Source organism: Geotrypetes seraphini, chromosome 3 (genome assembly GCF_902459505.1).
Source record: "Geotrypetes seraphini chromosome 3, aGeoSer1.1, whole genome shotgun sequence".
Classification (NCBI taxonomy): domain Eukaryota; kingdom Metazoa; phylum Chordata; class Amphibia; order Gymnophiona; family Dermophiidae; genus Geotrypetes; species Geotrypetes seraphini.
This window is the reverse complement of record NC_047086.1, coordinates 251,565,407-251,587,940: the sequence shown is the minus strand read 5'-3', so window position 1 is coordinate 251,587,940 and position 22,534 is coordinate 251,565,407. Positions and strand designations below refer to the sequence as shown.

Here is a 22,534-nt window from a genome sequence, read left to right as displayed (position 1 = left end):
GGGGGGGGGGGATGTATCGGACGTCGGGGAGTCGGCCGGGCAAGAGGGCTTGGGCTCCCTCTTGCTCCGATCGTGGATGCGGGTGCGGGTGGGAGCGCGTGCGAGCGGTCGTTCGGGGTGGGGGTGCGAGCGGTCCTGCTGGGGGGGTGAATCGGGCGTCGGGCGGGGTGGGAACTATGTTTTAAAACTTTTGTATACCGCGCTCAGGCATATAACGCGCGAGGGGTATGCGCGGTACGTAAAAACACGTATAACGCGCGCGTTATATCCGCGAAAATACGGTACACGCTTAGTTACTAACAAAAACCCTGCTCCCTGGTTCAATGATGACCTCCGATCCCAAAAGAGGGCTCTGAGACAAGCAGAGAGGAAATGGGTCAAACACCAAAAAGAGAACTACAAATCACACTGGAGAAAATTATCAAACACCTACAAAGCTGCCATTCTGGAAGCAAAGAAAGCTCACTACACACACCTCTTACAAAAAGTTCCAAACCGTTCCAGATACCTGTTTACCTTGACTAACCACCTCTTCTCCGCTGCTCACGGATGCAATCATAATACCCCCACTAACCTAGACAGTGAAACTCTAAGTTCTTCCAAACAAAAATTGATAACATCCGAAGCAATCTCGACTCCGCTCCCAGCAAGATCCCCCCAGGCTCATCCCTCTCACATGCCCAAGACCACACTTTATAGAACCCTTTCCCAACTTCACCCAGTCACATATGCTGAGCTCCTAGAAATGCTACAAGAGCTCTGACCCTCCAATTCCATCCTTGACCCATGCCCATCCAACCTCCTTTTGTCCTCCAAAGATGCCTTTGCAGAATCAATCTTACCCATCATCAACCCCTCACTGTCAACTGGGAAAATTCCCCTCAAATGGAAATCGGCCATTATCAAACCCACCCTCAAGAAACCCTCCCTCGACCCAAATGATCCAAGCAACTACCATCCCATTTCCAACCTCCCCTTCATCTCCAAACTACTGGAGAAGATAGTGCTCCACCAACTGCAACCTTTCATTGATCAACAAGAAGCTCTATCTCCACGCCAGTCAGGTTTCTGACCAGGCCATAGTACAGAATCTGTCCTTCTTGACATCATTGATAACAGCTGGTCAATGCTGGATAAAGAAAATGATTCCTTACTGGTCCTGCTTGACCTTAGTGCCGCCTTCGACACTATAGATCATCAACTTCTACTAGACCGACTCGCTGACATAGGAATCAAGAACTCAGCACTGCAATGGTTCACCTCCTTCCTGGATCAAAGAACACAATCTGTGCTACTAGGGACAGCTAAATCAAACCCCAAATCAATTAAATACGGAGTTCCCCAAGGTGCCTTGCTATCTCTTCTCTTCAATCTGTATATCAGGCCAGTCATCGACATTGCCCACAAATACAACATTAAGATTCACTCCTATGCTGATGACCTTCAACTATTGCTTCCCCTAGGTAATGATTGGCCAACCCAAATCACTAACCTTCTACACTGCCTCTTTGATATGAAAAACTGGATGACAACCAATAAACTCCAGCTGAATGCCTCAAAGACTGATGTACTCTGGATCAGGAAAAAGAACACTACTTTCACCTTTCCGACACTATCCTGGGAATCCACCCCCTTAACAGCAAAAGACCAGGTACGAAGTCTTAGAATTATACTGGATAGCTACCTGTCCCTCTCCGCCCACTTTCACAGGTAGTTTCCACATCTTTTTACTACCTACGCCAACTGCGAAGGATCAAACCCTACCTCCCAGAGATAGACTTAGCTCAATTGCTATATGCCTAAGTACTCTCTAGACTAGACTACTGCAACTCCCTATTCAATGGCATTGTTGCAAGAGATCTAAAATGCCTCCAAAAAGTCCAGAACTCAGCAATTTGACTCCTATACAACCTCAGCTACCATGACCCCATTACTCCAGCACTTTATGCAACTCACTGGTTACCAGTCAAAAAGCGATGCATCTTTAAAGCCCTGATCATGACACACAATATATTCTACCAAAAAAACCCAGCCTACATAGCATCAAGCTACAGTGGTGCCTCGCATAACGGACGCCTCGCACAGCGAACGCTGCGCACAACGAACTTTATGTCTTGATTCGTACAACGAACTTCGTTTCACACAACGAAGTCGCCCGAGCTGCATCCTTCCGCGCAGGCACTGCGCTTAACTGCCCTCTCTCCGCCTGGCTCCCTCTTGCCCCCCCCCCGACTCCCCGACACGATCGGGGCAAGAGGGAGCCCAAGCCCTCTTGCCCCCCCGACTCCCCGACACGATCGGGGCAAGAGGGAGCCCAAGCCCTCTTGCCCCCCCGACTCCCCGACACGATCGGGGCAAGAGGGAGCTCAAGCCCTCTTGCCCCCCCGACTCCCCGACACGATCGGGGCAAGAGGGAGCCCAAGCCCTCTTGCCCCCCCGACTCCCCGACACGATCGGGCCAGGAGGGAGCCCAAGTCCTCCTGGCCACGGCGACCCCCTAACCCCACCCTGCACTACATTACGGGCAGGAGGGATCCCAGGCCCTCCTGCCCTCGACGCAAACCCCCCCTCCCCCCAACGACCGCCCCCCCCAAGAACCTCCGACCGCCCCCCAGCCGACCCGCGACCCCCCTGGCCGACCCCCACGACACCCCCAACCCCCTTCCCCGTACCTTTCTGTAGTTGGCCGGACAGACGGGAGCCAAACCCGCCTGTCCGGCAGGCAGCCAACGACGGAATGAGGCCGGATTGGCCCATCCGTCCCAAAGCTCCGCCTACTGGTGGGGCCTAAGGCGCCTGGGCCAATCAGAATAGGCCCGGGAGCCTTAGGTCCCTCCTGGGGGCGGGGCCTGAGGCACATGGGCCCAACCCGACCATGTGCCTCAGGCCCTGCCCCCAGGAGGGACCTAAGGCTCCTGGGCCTATTCTGATTGGCCCAGGCGCCTTAGGCCCCACCAGTAGGCGGAGCTTTGGGACGGATGGGCCAATCCGGCCTCATTCCGTCGTTGGCTGCCTGCCGGACAGGCGGGTTTGGCTCCCGTCTGTCCGGCCAACTACAGAAAGGTACGGGGAAGGGGGTTGGGGGTGTCGTGGGGGTCGGCCAGGGGGGTCGCGGGTCGGCTGGGGGGGCGGTCGGAGGTTCTTGGGGGGGGCGGTCGTTGGGGGGAGGGGGGGTTTGCGTCGAGGGCAGGAGGGCCTGGGATCCCTCCTGCCCGTAATGTAGTGCAGGGTGGGGTTAGGGGGTCGCCGTGGCCAGGAGGACTTGGGCTCCCTCCTGGCCCGATATTGTCGGGGAGTTGGGGAATCGGCGGGGCAAGAGGGCTTGGGCTCCCTCTTGCCCCGATCGTGTCGGGGAGTCGGGGGGGCAAGAGGGCTTGGGCTCCCTCTTGCCCCGATCGTGTCGGGGAGTCGGGGGGCAAGAGGGCTTGGGCTCCCTCTTGCCCCGATCGTGTCGGGGAGTCGGGGGGGGCAAGAGGGCTTGGGCTCCCTCTTGCCCCGATCGTGTCGGGGAGTCGGGGGGGCAAGAGGGCTTGGGCTCCCTCTTGCCCCGATCGTGTCGGGGAGTCGGGGGGCAAGAGGGCTTGGGCTCCCTCTTGCCCCGATCGTGTCGGGGAGTCGGGGGGGCAAGAGGGCTTGAGCTCCCTCTTTCCCCGATCGTGTCGGGGGTGCCAGGGACCACACGGAGTCACCCACCGTACCACCCGATTCGGGTAAGCGCAGGTATCGGTGGGTGGCTTATTTGCCGGGGGGGTGCCTTATTTTACATTTTTTTCTAAAAAGGGGGGGCTGTCTTATTTGATGGCCCTGCCTTATCATCGGGGAAACACGGTAGAAAAAAAAAAAAAATGAACAGTTAAGTCCCAGTTTTTGCCGCTGAGACTCTGCCCTCTCTCACTGTAAAATTAGACTCTACTTAGTCTGTCTTTAAATTTAAAAAATGTGTGTTGTTTTAAAAAACAATTATGTTTTTAGATGTATCTAAATAAAAATAATAACCAAAAATTTATCTTTTTTTATGTCATCTTAGCATATTTTATGCTGCAGAACGAATTATTTTTTTTTACATGTATTCTTATGGGAAAACGCGTTTCACATAACGAACGTTTCGCATAACAAACTTGCTCCTGGAACCAATTAAGTTCGTTGTGTGAGGCACCACTGTACGTCTATACCCCCTAACTGCCCCCTCCGCTCCAAAGCAGAACAAAGACTCAGCATTCCTGCAGGGAGATCCCTCCGAATGAGTATGGCATACAAAAGATCCTACAGCCATTTCCTACCTCAGCTATGGAACCGACTACCCACACAGATCAGGTAGCTAGACTTACTAATGACCTTCCGCAGAACAGTAAAAACCTTCCTCTTCCGCCAATCGGAACATTAAAAACTGCCTCCTCAATATACTTCTCCTAGTACTCTTCACTATGACCAGTCTGATCTCTAGAATAAGCTCTGTTATTGTCTACTGTAACCTATTTGTTGTCATGACTAGTCTGTTTTCAAACAATTGTGAATGTCTACTTGTAACCCGTTCTGAGCTTCTGGGAGAACGGGATAGAAATCGAAATAAATTAAATCTAAAACAGAACTCAGTATAGCATTTCCCATTGTAATTTTGGAAGAATAACCAGGACCAAAGATCAGATGAAGATATAAAAATAAACGTGAAGAAAAAGATCTTAAAATAGGACCAACAAAGATACTGCCATTATTATTACTAATTCTAGCCATAACATTTTAAGAAAGTGAAATGTACCCTCATGATAAAACATTTATTACATTACATTACATTACATTAGTGACTTCTATTCCGCCTGTACCTTGCAGTTCTAAGCGGATTACATTAGAAGATGGCTAGACATTTCCAGATTAAAAAATGGGTTGGATGCATACTAGAGCTTTGAGGAGTAATTGAGGAAAGATAGCAAGAGGGGAGGGAGACACCGGAGAGATTGCGGGGAAGGGAAGGAGAGCTCTAAAGATAAAGAGAGTTAAGAGGACTCTAAAGATTTTTTGAATAGCAGAGTTTTGAGATCTTTTCGAAATGATTTAAAGTCTCTTGTTGCTGTCAGCAGGTTGGAGATAGAGGGGTCCAGTTTTGTTGCCTGCGTCGCTAGGAGGGCATCATACATCTTCTTGCGCTGAGTTCCCTTGAGTGGTGGGTAGGAGAATGGGGTCTGGGTTCTCCGCAGTCTGGATGTGAGGTTTTGGTTTAGGCGGTTGTGTAGGTAGATAGGTGCAATTCCGTTTATTGCTTTGAAGAGACAGTAGAATTTAAATTGAACTCGTGCTCTTATTGGTAGCCAGTGGGAGTCTAGGTAGGCATTGGTGATATGGTCAAATTTTCCGAGTGAGTAGATCAGTCTGACGGCAGTATTTTGAATGGTCTGTAGTTTTTTATCAGGTTTGTGGGGCATGGTAGGTAGAGTATATTGCAGTAGTCCAATAGTCCCAAGAGAAGGGATTGGACTATGATCCTGTATTGCTCTTTGTCGAAGAATTTTCTTATTTTTCGTAGGTTGCGCATGGTGAAAAATGCTTTTTTGGTAGTTATGTTGATTTGATCCTGCATTATGCAGTATCTATCTATCGATACTCCAAGGATTTTTTAAGAAGATTGTATGGAGTATTTGGTGGCATTTAATTCTAATTCTGTTATGGATGGGGTTTTGTCTTTTTCAAGAAGTAGAAATTTTGTTTTGTCCGAGTTTAGCTTTAGTTTGTGGTCTAACATCCATTTTTCTACTACTTCCAGTGTTGCTTTCAGGTTGCCTGTTGAGGTGGGGTCTTGGGTGTCGAAGGAGAGGAGTATGGTTATGTCATCTGCGTAGCTGAATGATGTAGCGTTTACAGTATCTAGAGAGGTACCGAGGGAGGATGTGAAGAGGTTGAAGAGCATGGGTGACAATGGTGAGCCCTGTTGTACTCCACAGGGGTTAAACCAGGGGTCTGATTTTAGATCATTTGATTTTACTCTGTATGATCTTGTTTTGAGGAATCCTTGGAACCAGTTGTATACTCCACCTGAGATCCCTATAGCATCTAGTATTTGAAGTATTATGGTGTGATTTACCACGTCAAATGCAGCAGAGAGATCGAGTTGGATTATCAACATCCTTCTTCCTTTGCTAAGATGCTATCTGGCTGTATCTAGTAGAGTTGCCAGTAGTGTCTCTGTGCTATGGTTGGTTCTGAATCCTGACTGAAAGGGGTGAAGTAAGTTATGGTCTTCAAGGTAGTTGGTGAGGTATTGTGCGACTAGACCTTCTATCAGTTTAACGTACAGTGGGATTGAGGCGATGGGTCTATAGTTGGAGGGGTTGTCTATTGGGCCTTTGGGACTTTTCAATAGAGGGGTGATTATGATCTCACCTAGTTCTGGTGGGAATTGACCTTCTGTGAGAGTGAATTGTATCCATTGCATGAGGTTCGCTCTGAATTTAGGGGTAGCGTTTGCTAGGAGATATGAGGGACAGTTATTCAGATCACATGATGCTTTGCTGTATATTTTTGTAGAGTCGGTCCATGTCGATTTGTTTGGAGGTGTGGTCTTCAAGGTGTAGATTAATGTCTCCGAGGAGTAAGTTATGTGGTGAGGTTAAAGAGTTTTGGAGGATGAAGTCTTCGAGTTCGTGTTTTGAGACGTTCCATTTTCCTGGAGTAATGTAGCAAAGAAGGCATGTCATGGTACCTGTGAGAGTGTCATCGGATAGTTAGCAGGCTAGTAGGTCCATGTGGGGGAGGAGTGTTTATCTAGGACTTTTAGATTGAGGTTGTTTTTTACTAGAATAGCTAGACCTTCCCCTCGCTTGTTTTGTCGACAGGTTAATTCTAGTTTGTATCCTCTGGGACAGAATTCGGTTATGCTTGGGTCTGAGTCGGAGGTAAGCCAGGTTTCGGCTAGGAAGAGGCAGTCTAGTTTTTCCTTGACTAACCAGTCCTTTATTAGGTCTGCCTTTGGGTTAATTGATCTTATGTTCATATACACACAGGTATTGAGGTGAATTTTGAGTGGGGGGTGGAGATAATCTTTGGGTGGAGAAGGTTTCTTGGTAGTGTCCAAGGTTTTTGGCTTGTCGTCTTGGTCTTTGGAGGTGGCCTTTTTCCCCAGAAAGGGGGGATGCTATCATTGGTGGTCAATGGGCAGGGTATCAAATTTCTGGGGGAGAAAGATTTCCTGGATGGTTGAATTTGTCTGTGGGATGATATCACAGTTGGAATAGGAGTTATGTGGTATCCTGCTGTTTTCCAGTTTGTAAGGAGCAGGGAGAGCAGTAGTAGGACACAGTACTCAACGTCCACTTCGATCATCTGGTCAAAATCTGCTTTCAGTACCCTCTCTGAAAATCATAGGAACAAGAAGATCTGATATGTTCACAGTGATGGGACCTCAATGGTGGAACGCTCTGCCTCAATATATTAGAATTGAAAATGACATTGCAACATTTAAAAAACTTTTAAAAACCTATCTATTTAATGATGCTTTTAATATCTGAAACTTTTATATTTTTTAGAGATGCTCCTAACTGTGCTATGGATTAATTACCCCTTACCTTTCGTTTTTTCCTTTTTTCTACCAAAAATTTAAGATTGTAACTTTTAATTTTTTTCCCTCCCGATTCATGTCTGTATTTTATGTAATCATATTGTTAAAATGTTAGTTTCTCTTTATTATTCTTTACTCGGATTTTGTACATCGCTTAGCAATTTTAATAGGCGATTCATCAAATGTATTAATAAACTTGAAACTTAAACTTGAATGAGCCTAGATGTGGGGGTTGCCATTGTGTTTATGTAGGTGGTGTTTGTGTGAGGAGTCTTTTATCTCTCCTTATTGATGGAATAGGGCTGCCGCAATGTTTCTTTGGGGTTGTTGTGCAGGCTGGAGCGTCTGCTGCTGGAACTGTGTCTATTTTCTAGTCCAGCGTTTTTTCTGTTTCTTTGCAGCTTCTCTTCACAGCGTCGCAAAGGGGGGTGGTCTTGGAGAGGCTCTGGCTCCCGATGGAGCAGTCTTTAGAATGTTTTCCCTGGCTCAGGGGAGGGGCGGAGCGGGGCTCACATGCACGCCTCAGCTGTCGAACTTGGAGGGGCTCTGGCTCCCGATGGAGCAGTCTTTAGAATGTATTCCCTGGCTCTGGGGAGGGGTGGAGCAGGGCTCACACGCACGCCTCGGCCGTCGGACTTGGAGGGTTTATAAGATATGTACAATATGTATTTATTAATTTCATTATGAAATTCATAGGTTGCCCTTCTAAAAAATGCCCAAGGTAGAATTTACATTAGATTCATGAACATTTTGTTTATTTTCTTCGGGGGGGATAAAGTACATATATAAAGATTGAGATTGAAAAAGAAGCTCTTTTTCTTTTAAGGGTATGGGGGATTCTTGAAGCTCAGATGGAGTTTCCTTTTAACTTTAATTTTGATTGGTTAAACTTAGGAAAGGATATTGGTTGAAAACGTAATAAACAACAAATAAGAATCAGCTCCGAACCCCATAGGGAGGAGTGATGGCAAATCGGCCGAAAGCCGTGGCCACTAGTAGGGGGGGGGTGGGGGGCGGAGAAAAGGGGGGGGGGTAGATAAGAGAGGAGTGGGAGGGGGGACGCACCCTTTTCCGCGACGCAAGAGCTTAGAGAAGGAGGCAGCATAAAGATCACTAACCAACGCTCTAGGTAAGATGTTTATGTTCATTCGGAAAGTCCCATAAAAAACGACGCCCGATGTAGTTTTCAGCCCTGCTTGGTGGCCTGCCTTCCGTTCGCGGCGTTAGACCCCGGAGGCATCGTCGTCGGTCCGACTACCGCGGCGGTAAGGGAACAGAGGTGCGTCGCCCCTGCCGGTGTTTGCCGCCCTCGCCTTCGTTCGGCTTTTCCTTCCGGCTCCTGATCTTTCTCACGTGGATGTTTTCTTTGCCTGGCACTCACTCGCACGCGGGTTGTGGGCCGCAGCGGAGCGTAAAGATTGAGATTGAAAAAGAAGCTCTTTTTCTTTTAAGGGTATGGGGGATTCTTGAAGCTCAGATGGAGTTTCCTTTTAACTTTAATTTTGATTGGTTAAACTTAGGAAAGGATATTGGTTGAAAACGTAATAAACAACAAATATTGTATTTTGATATTAACAAATGTGTTTCAAAGTAAATAGGAAGCTAATGATGCAGAGACTAGGGAAGAGAAAGGGAAAAGGGATAGAATTTGATATACCACCTTTCTGTGGTCATAATTAAAGCAATTTACATATAATATATAAATATTTATTTTGTAACTGGGACAGTGGAGAGTTAAGTTGCTCGAAGGCACAAGAAGGTTCAATTGGAGTTTAATCCAGTTCACCTAATTCTCAGGCTATTGCACCAAACATCAGGCTACTCCTCCACTCTACTAGTGCAACATCCCTAAATGGTCTTTTCTTGTGTGAGCATGCACCCAGCAGACAGTTATGAATTTTGGAAGACCCTAAATACTTCGCTGTTCTCAAACTGACAAATTTGTAAAGTTTTAAAACTTTTATTTTGTATTGGGGATCGAGCTAGCTACTTGGGACCTGGGACTTGGGATCTAGCTACGTACTTGGGACCTGGTTAGCCACTGTTGGAAACAGGATACTGGACTTGATGGACCTTTGGTCTGTCCCAGTATGGCAATTCTTATGTTCTTATGTACTGTTGACTGCAGTTTGCAATTCTATTGTACTGTTTTATTGTACTGTAATTTGCCTTGAGATCAGACATCAGAGGCAAAACATCAGATTTGCCAAACTAAGTAAATTGCCATTTTCTTTACTGATGTACAAGGAGGCATTGCTTAATTTTTATGAGAAAAGTGGAAAATAAACAGAATTAGTTAAGGCAAGTGCATAGGAAAAAAAGTGGTTGAACAGAAGAGTTAAAAAAGGGAAGGGGAAAAATGGATTAATCATGAAAGTGAATTGTAAGGCGAAGCAATTGTAAGAATTATAAGACGATGCAAATCACACTCACCATTTCTTGTGGTTAAAGAGACTATGCATCACAAAATAAGACAGCATGCATTGGAAGTCCAAATATAACCCATCAGTAATATGCTTAAAGTTAGTATATATTATTGCAACAATTTTAAAAAAACAAAACAACCAAACCCAATGTAGTCATCCATTTTTAGGATGAGATGAAACTCCCAAAAGCTCTCTGATTATGTACGTATTATTATTGTTTAAACTTATTATTATTATTATTGGTTATTCTTAGATGTTTCACTATCTCCTCTTGAAGTGAGATATGTTGTGATATCGGAGGGCTCCTTTTACAAAATGGAAAAAAGACTCTGTGAAAAACTCAAGGCAGTCATAAATAAAAACTCATGGTACCATAGATCCCCAAAAGAAATTGGTTCTGATTCACCTACAAAGAGCAAGAAGAGATGTTGGGTCAAAAATATATATATGTATAAAATAAGTATATATCATCCTCTTGACAACAACAACAACAAAAAATTAATTGAGAAAAATGATAACATCGACCCATCACAGAAAAAACTTCCAAGCTCATAACAAAAAAAAGAACTAATTCTAAACTACCAAGCATCCCCCCCAAGCTCTATTCAATAAAGGTCAGTGAATGGGGCCCGAGGGAAATCCGATCGCAAAGGGGTCGCAAACCGATTAGTACACGATCGGTTTGCTTTGTGAAACTAGCCCTTTGGTCCTAATTCTATAAATGAGTGTGGTTGTCAATCATCTGCTAGGTGCTAGGTGTTTATAAGTTGCATCCAGTGGTGCCTAAGAATTCTTAGGCACCAGTAGGTGTTAAAACCTTAGGCGCACTACCATTTAGGCAATTTTCTTGGCCTGAGTGCGCCTAAATGAATCCACGCATACAATCTGCCCCTTGCCATGCCTACTTGCTAGTAGACCCCCCTATCTCAAAGCGGTAGGCACCTACTGGCTAATTAATTGTTTTTCATGGTTTTTAATGATGCTTTGAATTATATCAGTGCTGATTAAGCAGGCACCATTTATAAATCCTAAGCCTTAGCATCAATTCCCGTAGCGCCAATTCTTATGACTATCTTTGAGTGCCAACTTACACTGGCTGAAACTTGATGCAATTCTGGCACCCAACTTGGATGCGGAAATGGCAGCATTTCTCTACCCGGTTCTTTATTCTAAGCAGCTCTGGCACTAACAGTACTACGGGTGCCTTATGCTACTTTCATTACTACTTGCAGTCAAGTTTGGCATTTTATCATGGTTTTGGTTTTTTATTTAGTTTTTCACCAGTATTTTCATTTATTTATTAAAGCAGCCTTTTTTAATAGCCCGATGCCCATCCCCTATCAGTGTGCATCCAATCCACTGCTGACACTTTTTTGGCGCCTCTTTCAACGGATCAAATATCATAGCCCCACTGTCGCGTGTTCACATTTATTCTGCGTACGAGTTTATCTCATCAGTGCAGAGACCTTTTCAGTAAGTCCATTTTACTCTCCCTTTTTTACTTTCCCCAGTGCTGTGGTTTTATTCTTTGGTTTTAATAGAAGCTCATTTGAACAATAATTTAGATCTTTCCCAGGTTTCATTTTTCATCTAGCCATCTGGGTTTCCAGAACGATCACAACAAATAGGCCAAACCAAAAAGGAGAGCGAAGATGACCTCAGGGTACTGTAATGCTTTAATCATTAAAAAAATGACTTGACGGATTAAACATGGAACGCAGGGAGGATCCAAGATGGCGATCTGAGAGCAGGACGCGTTGAGCTGCGTGTCCCAGGATTGCATTCGTTTGAATTTTTCCTAGCGGTTTTCACTTACCGTGATGCCGAAGAGACGGGGCCGGAGTGCCGCTTCTGCCTCGCGGCGTCCTGGAGCCCCGGGTCTCGGAAACATACAAGAACTCCTGAGGCGCATGCAAGAGGCCACAGCGACGTCGGATGGCGGCCCGCAGAGGACACAGGGAGGCGAACCCGTTGTGGATACTCCTGGGCCCGATACCACGCTGAGCCCTGACGTTAGGGCACCGCCCCCGCAGCCCCAGATGACCAGCTCTCCCAGGGGCGGGGAAACCCCGGATTCACTGGTTTTCTCCTCTCCAGAGGCAAGGAAGGATTTACTGGAGAGCTTGGAGGTTGGGGCCCACCTTTCTAGGGCCCCCATGGAGATGTCTGGGGGAACACCATCTCAATATGAGGGGGAAGGACAGAAGACTCCCCTCGAAGGACTTCAGGACGGTGAGCAATTTTCACTTACACAAACTCCAATTGTACTGATTAAACCTGCAGTAGTGACTTTAGACTCTATTTGGGACTTAATGGCTGGTTTTGTTAAAAATATTACTCCTACATTTCAACAAATTGAAGAGAAAATTAAGGAACATGATAAGGAACTGAAGAACTTAAGAGAAGAAACAAATACTTCTAATTCATCAATTCAAAAAATAGAAAAAGAAATTGAATCATCGAAACAAATTCAAGAGACCTTAGTTAAAGACAATATTAACCTAAAGAAGAAGATTGAAATGCTTGAGAATAACTCACGTAGCAATAATTTAAGGTTAATTAATTTTCCAAGACTCGAGTTAGTAACACCTAGAGATATGCTTAAGAGATATCTAATGGAAAATTTAGAGATATCCGAGGATTCATTACCACCATTTTCAAGGGTTTATTACTTGCCTGATAAAGAACAAAATCAACAACCAAAAGTAAAATCTTCAGATCAAGAACCTTTAAATATTTCACAGGTTTTAGAAACATCTGAGAAGGATTTAGCATCACCAGCCACTATGATTATCACTTTAGCTTTGCCAATTGACAAAACATGGTTGTTAAAACTTTACTTTAAAAATAGACAAAAAAGCTTTCTTGGTTATAAAATATTAATGTTCCCAGATCTGGCAAGGGAGACGCAAAGGCGCCACCGTGAATTTCTTCTTTTGAAACCTGGGGTTTTATCGTTGGGGGCAACTTTTTATTTGAGACATCCGTGTAAGTGTATTGTATATTATCGTACGTTTAAATATGTGTTTTTTGAACCATCACAACTGACCAACTTCGTGGCTATGTCTCATCTGAATGTTAACAATCTTTGAGCCCTATAATTTAGATATTGTGACCCCTATCTCAATGCTATAGCTCTCAGTTTTCTGTTATTATTACTGTTCTTTTTTTTTTATTATTCGCCAAGTTTCTTTAATTCTTGGATCTTAATTTGTGGACTTGAGCATAAATAGTATATTTGTTAACTTAGGAATTATATTACTATTGTATTTGATATCCATTCTATTCTTGCTTTCTGTACAAGTGTAATACTTGAAATTTAAGTTGAAAACAATAAAAATATAATAAAAAAAAAAAATGACTCGACACATACGTGTTTTGGCCTTTATGGCCTGCATCAGGAGTCTAAGAATGATGTGCCACTGAAGTGTCACATTATCAGTGAACAAAACACTCCACACTTTTTGAAGGGCTGGAAGGGTCCCTCTGGCCGGCCAACTTCTAAAGGTGGCGGGGGGGGGGGATGCTGAATTGTTGGGAAAACCCCTGACCCATCCATGCCTCTCCCACGGCCATGCCCCCTTTTGAGTTGCACATGAGAAAATTTAGGCGCAGCTCGTTATAGAATCACGCCTAGGCAGTTGCGCATGCAACTTCAACTTAGTGCCAATTGACTGCTAGCACTCAATTATTGGTTCATAATGGATCATTAACTAACTTAGTTGCATGTGCAACTCCCAATCACGCAAGAAGTTTCTTCACAGAATCTGTGAGATAATTTTTATGCAACTGAAATCATTCATAATACAAAAGTGCTCTTTTAAAACATATCTTTTAAAAAAAAAAAATTAAAGGTCTTATTAATCGCAAATACCACACAGAAGGAATCATGCAACAGAAAACTACACTAAAGAAACATTATGACTAAAATAAAGGTTAGAACAGGTTTAGCTATTAAGCATAGTACGAAATCATGTTTTTATTTTCAAATTACACATAAAGGTTAATTCTATAACTGGATTCCTGATTATAGAATAGACTCCTATCAGATACCCGGTTACAGAATTAACCTTTAATGTAATTTGAAAAAGAAAATATGATTTCATACAATGCTTAACAGCTAAACCTATTCAAACCTTTATAGATTAAAAAAGGGGTTCTCAACCCAGTCCTCAGGACATACCCAGCACGCCAGGTTTTCAGACATGAGATAGATCTGCATAGAATGGAGGTAGTGAATGGCAATCTCTCTCATGCACATTCACTGTGGGCCTCCTGAAAACATGAGTGGCTGGAGGTGTCCCAAGGACTGGCTTGAGAACCCCTACTATAAAGGAAAATAGTTGCATATTTGTGCAGAATTTAAGCATGACCATTTACAACAGCCATAGAGCTAGTTTAACAGCTAACACCTAAATACCATAGATGCACATAAGCACATAAGCATTGCCTCTGCAGAGTCAGACCATAGGTCGATCATGCCCAGCAGTCCGCTCCCGCGGCGGCCCCCCAGGTCAATGACCTGTAGTGATCTATTACTCAAGAGCATTTTGTCTTGTATAGTAACCCTCTAATTGTACCCCTGGGTTCCCTTACCCTTTAGGAACTCGTCCAATCCCTTTTTGAAACCCAAAACTGTACTCTGCTCAACTACCCCCTCTGGAAGTGCATTCCAGGTGTCCACCACCCTATGGGTGAAGAAGAACTTCCTAGCATTTGTTCTAAACCTATCTCCCTTCAATTTTTTTGAGTGTCCTCTAGTTTTTGTTGCCCCCGCCAGTCTGAAGAATCTGTCTCTCTCTACCTCTCTACCCTTCATGATCTTATAAGTTTCTATCATATCCCCTCTAAGTCTCCTCTTTTCCAGGGAAAAGAGCCCCAACTTCTCCAGCCTCTCAGCATACGAGAGGTTTTCCATGCCTTTTATCATTTTTGTCGCTCTTCTCTGGACCCTCTCGAGTATCGCCATATCTTTCTTTAGGTACGGCGACCAGTACTGGACGCAGTACTCCAGATGCGGTTGCACCATTGCCCTGTACAGCGGGAGGATAACTTCCTTGGTTCTGGTAGTGATACCTTTTTTGATAATGCCCAACATTCTGTTCGCCTTTTTTGAGGCCGCTGCGCATTGTGCTGCCGGTTTCATTGTTTTATCCACCAAAACCCCCAAGTCCTTTTCTAGGTTGCCTTTTTCCAATGTCATCCCCCCCATCGTGTAGTTGTACATCAGGTTCCCTTTCCCTATGTGCATAACTTTACATTTCTCCACATTAAAACTCATCTGCCATTTATCTGCCCACTCACTCAGTTTGTCCAGGTCCCTTTGGAGTTTTTTACATTCCTCTACAGATCTAACCTTACCGGAGAGTTTTGTGTCATCCGCAAATTTTATAACTTCACACTTTGTCCCTGTTTCCAAGTCATTAATAAATATATTGAATAGCAGCGGTCCCAGCACTGACCCTTATGGGACGCCACTTGTGACCCCTTTCCAGTCAGAATAGTGTCCCTTTACTCCTACCCTCTGTTTCCTGTTTGCCAGCCAGTTTTTGATCCATCTGTGTATGTCCCCTTCCACCCCGTGGTTCCACAGTTTCCTTAGAAGGCGCTCATGAGGTACCTTGTCGAAGGCTTTCTGGAAGTCTAGGTATACTATATCTATGGGGTCACCTTTGTCCAAATGTCCGCTTATCCCCTCGAAGAAGTGCAGTAGGTTTGTTTGGCAGGATCTTCCAGTACAGAAATCATGCTGGCTTGTTCTCATTAGCTTATTTTTTTTCTATGTGCTCGCTGATACTGTTCTTGATCAATGATTGGGCCATCTTCCCCGGAACTGAGGTCAAGCTGACCGGTCTATAATTCCCCGGGTCGCCTCTGGTTCCTTTCTTGAAGATAGGTGTAACATTTGCTATCCTCCAGTCTTCCGGTATTACCCCTGTTTTCAGGGATAGGTTACAAATCTGCTGCAGTAACTCCGCTATTTCGTTTCTAAGTTCTCTTAGTATTCTTGGGTGAATTTCATCCGGGCCTGGCGATTTGTCAGTTTTTAGCCTATCTATCTGTTTGAGTACGTTTTCGAGGCTTACCTCCATGCACGATAATTTTTCCTCTTGGTCCTCCTTGAAGAATTTTTCCGGTTCCGGAACATTGGATGTGTCCTCTTTTGTGAAGACCGACGAGAAGAACGTGTTTAATCTGTCCGCCACTTCCTTTTCCTCCTTTACCACTCCTTTCCTATCCCCCTCATCCAGGGGTCCCACTTCTTCCCTCGCCGGCTGTTTCCCTTTCACATATCGAAAGAAAGGTTTAAAGTTCCGTGCCTCCTTTGCAAGTTTCTCTTCATATTCTCTCTTTGCTGTTCTGACTACGCGGTGGCATTCTTTTTGGTGCTTCCTGTGCTTTTTCCAATTTTCCTCAGTTTTATCCTTTTTCCATGTCCTGAAGGATTTTTTCTTATCTCCTACCACCTTCTTAACTTCTCTTGTTAACCATGCTGGGTCCTTTGCTTGATTCTTTCTGCCCCCTTTTCTAAATCTGGGTATATATCGGCTTTGCGCCTCGTTCACCGTGTCCTTAAAAAAGGGTCCAGGCTTGGTCCACCGTCAGTGCCTTTCTGGTGCTGTTCTTGAGCTTTCTCTTTACCATGTGTCTCATGGCATCATAGTTCCCTTTCTTGAAGTTGAACGTTGTTACAGTGGTTCTCCTCCCCTTTGGCATACTTAGTTCCACTTTGAATTGGATCGTGTTGTGGTCACTGTTCCCTAAAGATCCCGCTACTTCCACTTCTTGGGCAGGTCCTCTCAGCCCATTAAGGATTAAATCCAGAATAGCTGCCCCTCTCGTTGGTTCTTTGACGAGCTGTTCCAAGTAACAGTCCCCTACAGCCTCTAGGAACTCCAACTCCTTTGAACAATTGGAAACTCCATGGCTCCAGTCTATCCCTAGGTAGTTGAAATCTCCCATAACTATGGTGTTTGCGTTTTTACATTCTCGCCTCAACTCAGCTCTCAGTTCTTCATCTATTGCTTCTGTTTGTCCGGGCGGGCGGTAATACAGCCCCATCTTTATCTCGGTTCCCTTTCTTCCTGGTATTTTAACCCATATTGATTCCAGTTGGTCATTAATTGTTGGTGTGTCCACTCCGATCGATTGAATTGTATCCGTTACATAAAGTGCTATTCCTCCTCCTTTCTGATGTGTCCTGTCTCTTCGGTAAAGCTTGTACCCTGGTAGTGCTGTGTCCCATTTGTTGTCCTCGTTCCACCATGTTTCCGTGATTGCTATGATGTCTAGGTTCTCATCTTTGGCCCTGGTTTCTAGTTCCCCCATTTTGTTCGTCAGGCTTCTTGCATTAGTGTACATACAGTTTAAGTCTCGATGGATTTGTTTTCTTGTTGGTTTCCCTTGCGATCCATTTTCCTTTCCGTCCCCTTCTTGTTCTGCAGACTTTTGTTTATTGTCTCTCTTGTCTTCCTCCTGTGGGGTGTGGTGTGTTTCTTCATTACGTTCATTTTCTTCTTCTTGCCCCTTGTTGACTTCCCCATGTAGTAGATTCCTCCTATCCCTTTCCTGATTTGTCTGGCTCCGCCGGTATTCCATTGCTTGTTTGACGTTGTTGGTGTCTTCTCTGCACTTTCCCCACTCAGTATCCTTTTGGGATACTGTCTTCCGAATCATCAACATCTGGTTGACTGTCGGCTTTCCCCTTCCTCTCAGTTTAAAGCTTGCTCTATTCCTCTCTTGATGTTGCTTGCTAGTAGTCTAGTTCCCGCCGTGCTCAGGTGTAATACATCTCTCCTGTAGAGCTTGTTCTTGCCCCAGAATGTTGTCCAGTTCCTCACGCCCATGTTCTGCACATTTGAACACCCCCCTCCCTTTACAAATTCAAAATGCACATGCATTTATCAGGGATGGACCAAGAAGTCCATTTCTGGGGGTTCCACCACAATAAAATAGTACCTTTGCTAGCAGGGATGCCAAGCCCCACCAGCCGCAGACATCAATGGCCTGATTAACGCCTGTGCTGAACGAAGAGCACTTAATTCATCATTCATGTTTTGGCTGCTAATGCCAGCTCTCCTGCACATACTCAGACCTGAACTGAGCATGTCTGAGAGAACCAGCATTAGTGGACGAAGGGCAACTGGGTGAACTAAGTGGAACTGCAGGTGCAACTCATTTAGGTGACATCTTCAGCTACCAGGGCTTGCCATCCCTGCCAGTCCAGAAAGCAGAGGGAATCCCAAGTCAAAATGAGGGGGACCCAGGCCCCCTGAGGGCTCCCTTCCATGGCTATTCCACAGGTAAAAAAAAAGCACAAAAAAAACAGCAGGGTAAAAAAGATTGCTTCCATGTAAAACCAACCAAAAAGAGCAAAGGAGTAGGGGGTCCAACACAATGCCTTCCAGCCAATGTAATAAAATCAGAACTTGACACAGAGCCATGTTTCAGTGGACACCCGCCTGCATCAGGAGTCACAGATGATCCCAATAAAAAAATAGGAAAACCAATTTGAAAATCTCTCACTGTGTTTCATAAACGCCAGGTGAAAAGGGGAGTACCCACACTGGTAAGTACAGAACAGTGTGTAGGCTAAATATTTATATGTATGATACTAGAATAAATGTTGGTTCTTATTGTATAAAACTGCCCCAAAGTACATTATGTTGTGCTTTAAAAAACAAACAAACAACTTCTTGTTACTTATAACGTGGAATCATTTTCTTACAGTATTATGCATATAGAAATTTATCAGGTTCAATGTCTTTGCCCTATTTCTTTCAGTTTTAAAGGTAAGAAATAGTTGTTGTTTGAAAGCCCAACAAATATTAACACTTCTCTAACAATCAAATTACTCACAATTCAATCTCTTTGTAGACAGGTGATGGAAGTGTGCAATGCATGAGGCACAGCCACTCTTCAGATGTGCAAATGGTGTGATAAGACAGTTTCTCCATAGTTACACGGTAAATACACTCAGAATGGTGAATTCGGTGATACACCTGAAAGAACAATGATACATAAGAGATGAGTAGAGAAATCAAGCTTAGATTGCCAACATTTCCTTCCCACGAAAATAAAAGGGAAAAAAGAATTCCAGAGTTGGGAAGAAGTCACAAGATTCTGAATTAATTCTGAGGGCCTGATATTCAACATGAGTAACATGTTATGCGTAACATGACCATGAGTTATGTATAATGTTTTTAGGTACCCTGTCCCGTTGTCCTCAAGCACAGCATTGGGACGCCAAAATGCCCCATTTTCAGAAAGAGAGCAACTAGAGTCTAGTTGCTCTCTTTCTGAAAACAGGACATTTTGGCGTCCTGAAGCTGTGCTTGGGGACAACGTGCAGGGGTGCCCGAAAGGAACCCGGGATTTCTCCCTGATGGCACGAGCAGCTGGCTGTGAGGACTGAGAGAAAATGCGCGGGGCACCCTGAGCGCCTTGGTGACTTCAGCTTGCATGCTCTTCTCAGTTCCCCCTCCCACACAGGACTGCCTCGCCCCCTCCCTCCCCCCTCCCTATGGCCTAGTGTTCGTTTCGGGGGCTTAGGCCACGGTGTGAGGAGGGCCCCACCCCGTCTGCATGTTAGATGTGAGTGGCCCAGGCTTCAGTGGAGGCAGCCCTCGCCATGCAGGGCTCCTGCTGACATTCAAGACCATCTTTCCTATTTGCAGCGGGCTTGGGCACCTCCTGCAGCTGGTTGGGGTTGAGCAGCAGCTCCTGCAGGCTGTGCTCGATGAGATCTATCACTACAGCCGAAGCCTGGAGGAGCTGCTGCTCAACCCCAACCAGCTGCAGGAGGTGACCAAGCCCGCTGCAAATAGGAAAGATGGTCTTGAATGTCAGCAGGAGCCCTGCTCTAGGCTTAACGTTCAATAGGGGAGAGATTTGTGGTTTGAAAGAAAGAAAGGGGGCAGGGAGAGAGAAATAAAGGAAGGAAGTGAGAAAGAAAGAAAGAAAGGGGGCAGGGAGAGAGGAGAGAAAGAAAGAAAGAAAGGGGGCAGGGAGAGAAAAAGAGAGACAGAAAGAAAGAAAGGGGGCAGGGAGACAGAAAGAAAGGGGAGAGAGAAAGAAAGATAGACAGAAAGAATGAGGGCAGGGAGAAAGAAAGACGGACAGAAAGAAAGGGGGCAGGGAAAGAGAAAGAAAGACAGACAGAAAGAAAGGGGGCACGGAGAGAGAAAGAAAGACAGAAAGAAAGGGGTCAGGGAGAAAGAAAGAAAGACAGAAAGAAAGGGAGCAGGGAGAAAGAAAGAAAGACAGAAAGAGGGGCAGGGAGAAAGAAAGAAAGACAGATAAAACATGCAAGATAAAATGCTCACTCCTGTATTAAAATACCAGCAGGTGGAATAGACCGATTTATTAGATTTAGCGGCTTTTACCAGTGACCAAAAGGCTCAGTGAACAGTAAAAGTCATCATTGGGAACAGGTCAGAGAGAGAGAAGTACTACTTCTGATTAAAGAATTCAAAACCTTTCCCAATATTTCATCATTAGCTTCTCTTCCATCTCATTTGCCCACTACAAATGTTGTAATGCCCAATCATCTTCTACTATACCCAAGTCAATATGTTCAGCTTGGAGTAGTTGCATGCCTGAAAATAACATTTTCCTGGTAACTCAAATTCTCAAAGCAGATCCCGTACAGTTTTATAGCCCTCAAATTTGAGCAGTTGAACCAGGTCCACAAGTCCCTCTCCTGCCATGATCTCAATTCCCCCCAAAATTAGGAGTTAAGAGACATATCTATACATGTACTTCCAATTATTTTCCTGCACAATGAACAAGCAGACATCTCAAGTGCTATACCCTCATACTTCCTACATAAACAAATCATATTCCACCAGGTATTAACATCCAAGACATCTGAAGTCTTCCATTTTCAGAGAATGACTCAAAGTCTTATTGTCATTAAGCAAAGCACCCTTGTCAGAAAGATGCACTTTGAACATGAAGGATTTCCATATTAGAATTTTTAGGGAAGTGGCACTTGAATACTTCTATAAGTCTATCCCATACTTGCGTCCAATATCTAGAAAGGTAATAAGGCATCATATTGTTAACAGAGATCAGTGTTTTCAGGTGCCAGCTTAACTATTTTAACTGTCATCCAAAGAGTCTGATGGCTTAAGAGAAACATTGACTGCCTAACAAACATATGGTGTGGTGCAGACAATCTTTGTCCAATGAGACTGTCATTGCTTTGGCAAAACTCAGCCCTTCAAATTTTTATCCCAAACTCCATGAAGGTTTGCAGGTTTTGCAAGACAAAAATGACCTAAGTAAGATCGAGAACCAATGTTTGAGAAGGCTAAAAGCTTCTTGAGATACCACAACTAAAACCCATTCAGCATTGAACCTCATTAAGTCAAAGTTTACAGCCTGGACAGTTATTTATTAATTTAAGCATTTATATACCACTTATAGCCTAAGTTGTTTACATTCAGGTACTCAAGTATTTTTTCCCTATACCTGGTGGGCTCACACTCTACATAGTGTAGCAGGGGCAATGGGGGATTAAGTGACTTGCCAAGGGTCACAAGAAGCAGTGTGGAATTTGAACCCACAGCCTCAGGGTGCTGAGGCTGTAGCTCTAACCACTGCACCCTTTTATACCAATGCAGTGGAGGAAGTACAAATTCCTGCTGAAGAAGCATTTTCAGTTCTTGCGAGTAGACAGGAACAATAACTTTTTTCTGGAATGCTGGATAATGAAAGGGTGGGGGATTCAAATTTTTTAAAAAAATAGGGGAGAAGGGGAAGTTTGGAAAACAAGTAGCTCTGAAAATACAGTATGTAGATTTAAGGGAATTGTATGTAATTGTTTGTAATAAAAGTGTAAGGCATCTGCAGTATAATTATACTCATTAGGTATTGGTAGTAATGATACCAGTGGTTTATGTTAAATGGTATTGGTTGGATGTGTATGTAAAAGGAAAAGTGTATTGCTGTTCAAATGGCATAATAGATATATCACTATTAGAAATATTTAAAAAACACTGCACTGAAGTTTAATAAAAGCTCAAGTATTTTATGGGTAGTTTGTGCCATGCATAATACTTAGGTGAAATGCTGGTCCAAGAAGAATCTGATTCCACAGCTAAGAGCCGTCATAGCTTTCTTGCATGAATAGAACCTTATCATCCCTGATGCATCACAAGTTCTCAAGTGTATCCAAAAACCTTCCCTTGGAGTCGAGGAGAAGCCTAATGGTTAGTACAGTGGCCTGAGAACCTGTACATAACATATAAATCACTGACTGTAACCACAGAAAGGTGGTGTGTCAAATCCCATTCTACTTTCCCTTTCAATCTCAAGTGGAAGTTTTGTCTGGAAAATTCAGTCTAATATATATATATATATATATACATACACAAAGGTGAACATGTAAATGATGAAACCTGTAGCACTTTTAAAGCTCCATTTCCTTAGTGGGCAAAGAAAAGAGTCCCAACTCCTGAGGAGTTTGTTAATCTGTCTCTAAACTGGTAAACTTCTGAGACATTGTCAAATATATGAAGCACCTGCAGCTCCTTGTGACTCCAGACAAGTCCCTTAA

At 44.3% G+C, this 22,534-nt stretch overlaps 1 protein-coding gene across 7 annotated transcripts in view; it reads right to left on the bottom strand.

Annotated features, from left to right (window-relative positions):
• The window catches only part of PDE10A (phosphodiesterase 10A), a 590,210-nt gene that overhangs the window by 114,671 nt on the left and 453,005 nt on the right, over positions 1–22,534 (bottom strand). For all 7 annotated transcript variants that reach the window (XM_033937273.1, XM_033937275.1, XM_033937278.1 and 4 more), the window contains one exon: positions 18,832–18,974. In XM_033937273.1, coding sequence (XP_033793164.1) covers positions 18,832–18,974 — 143 coding nt within the window. The remainder of the gene's footprint in view (positions 1–18,831; positions 18,975–22,534) is intronic.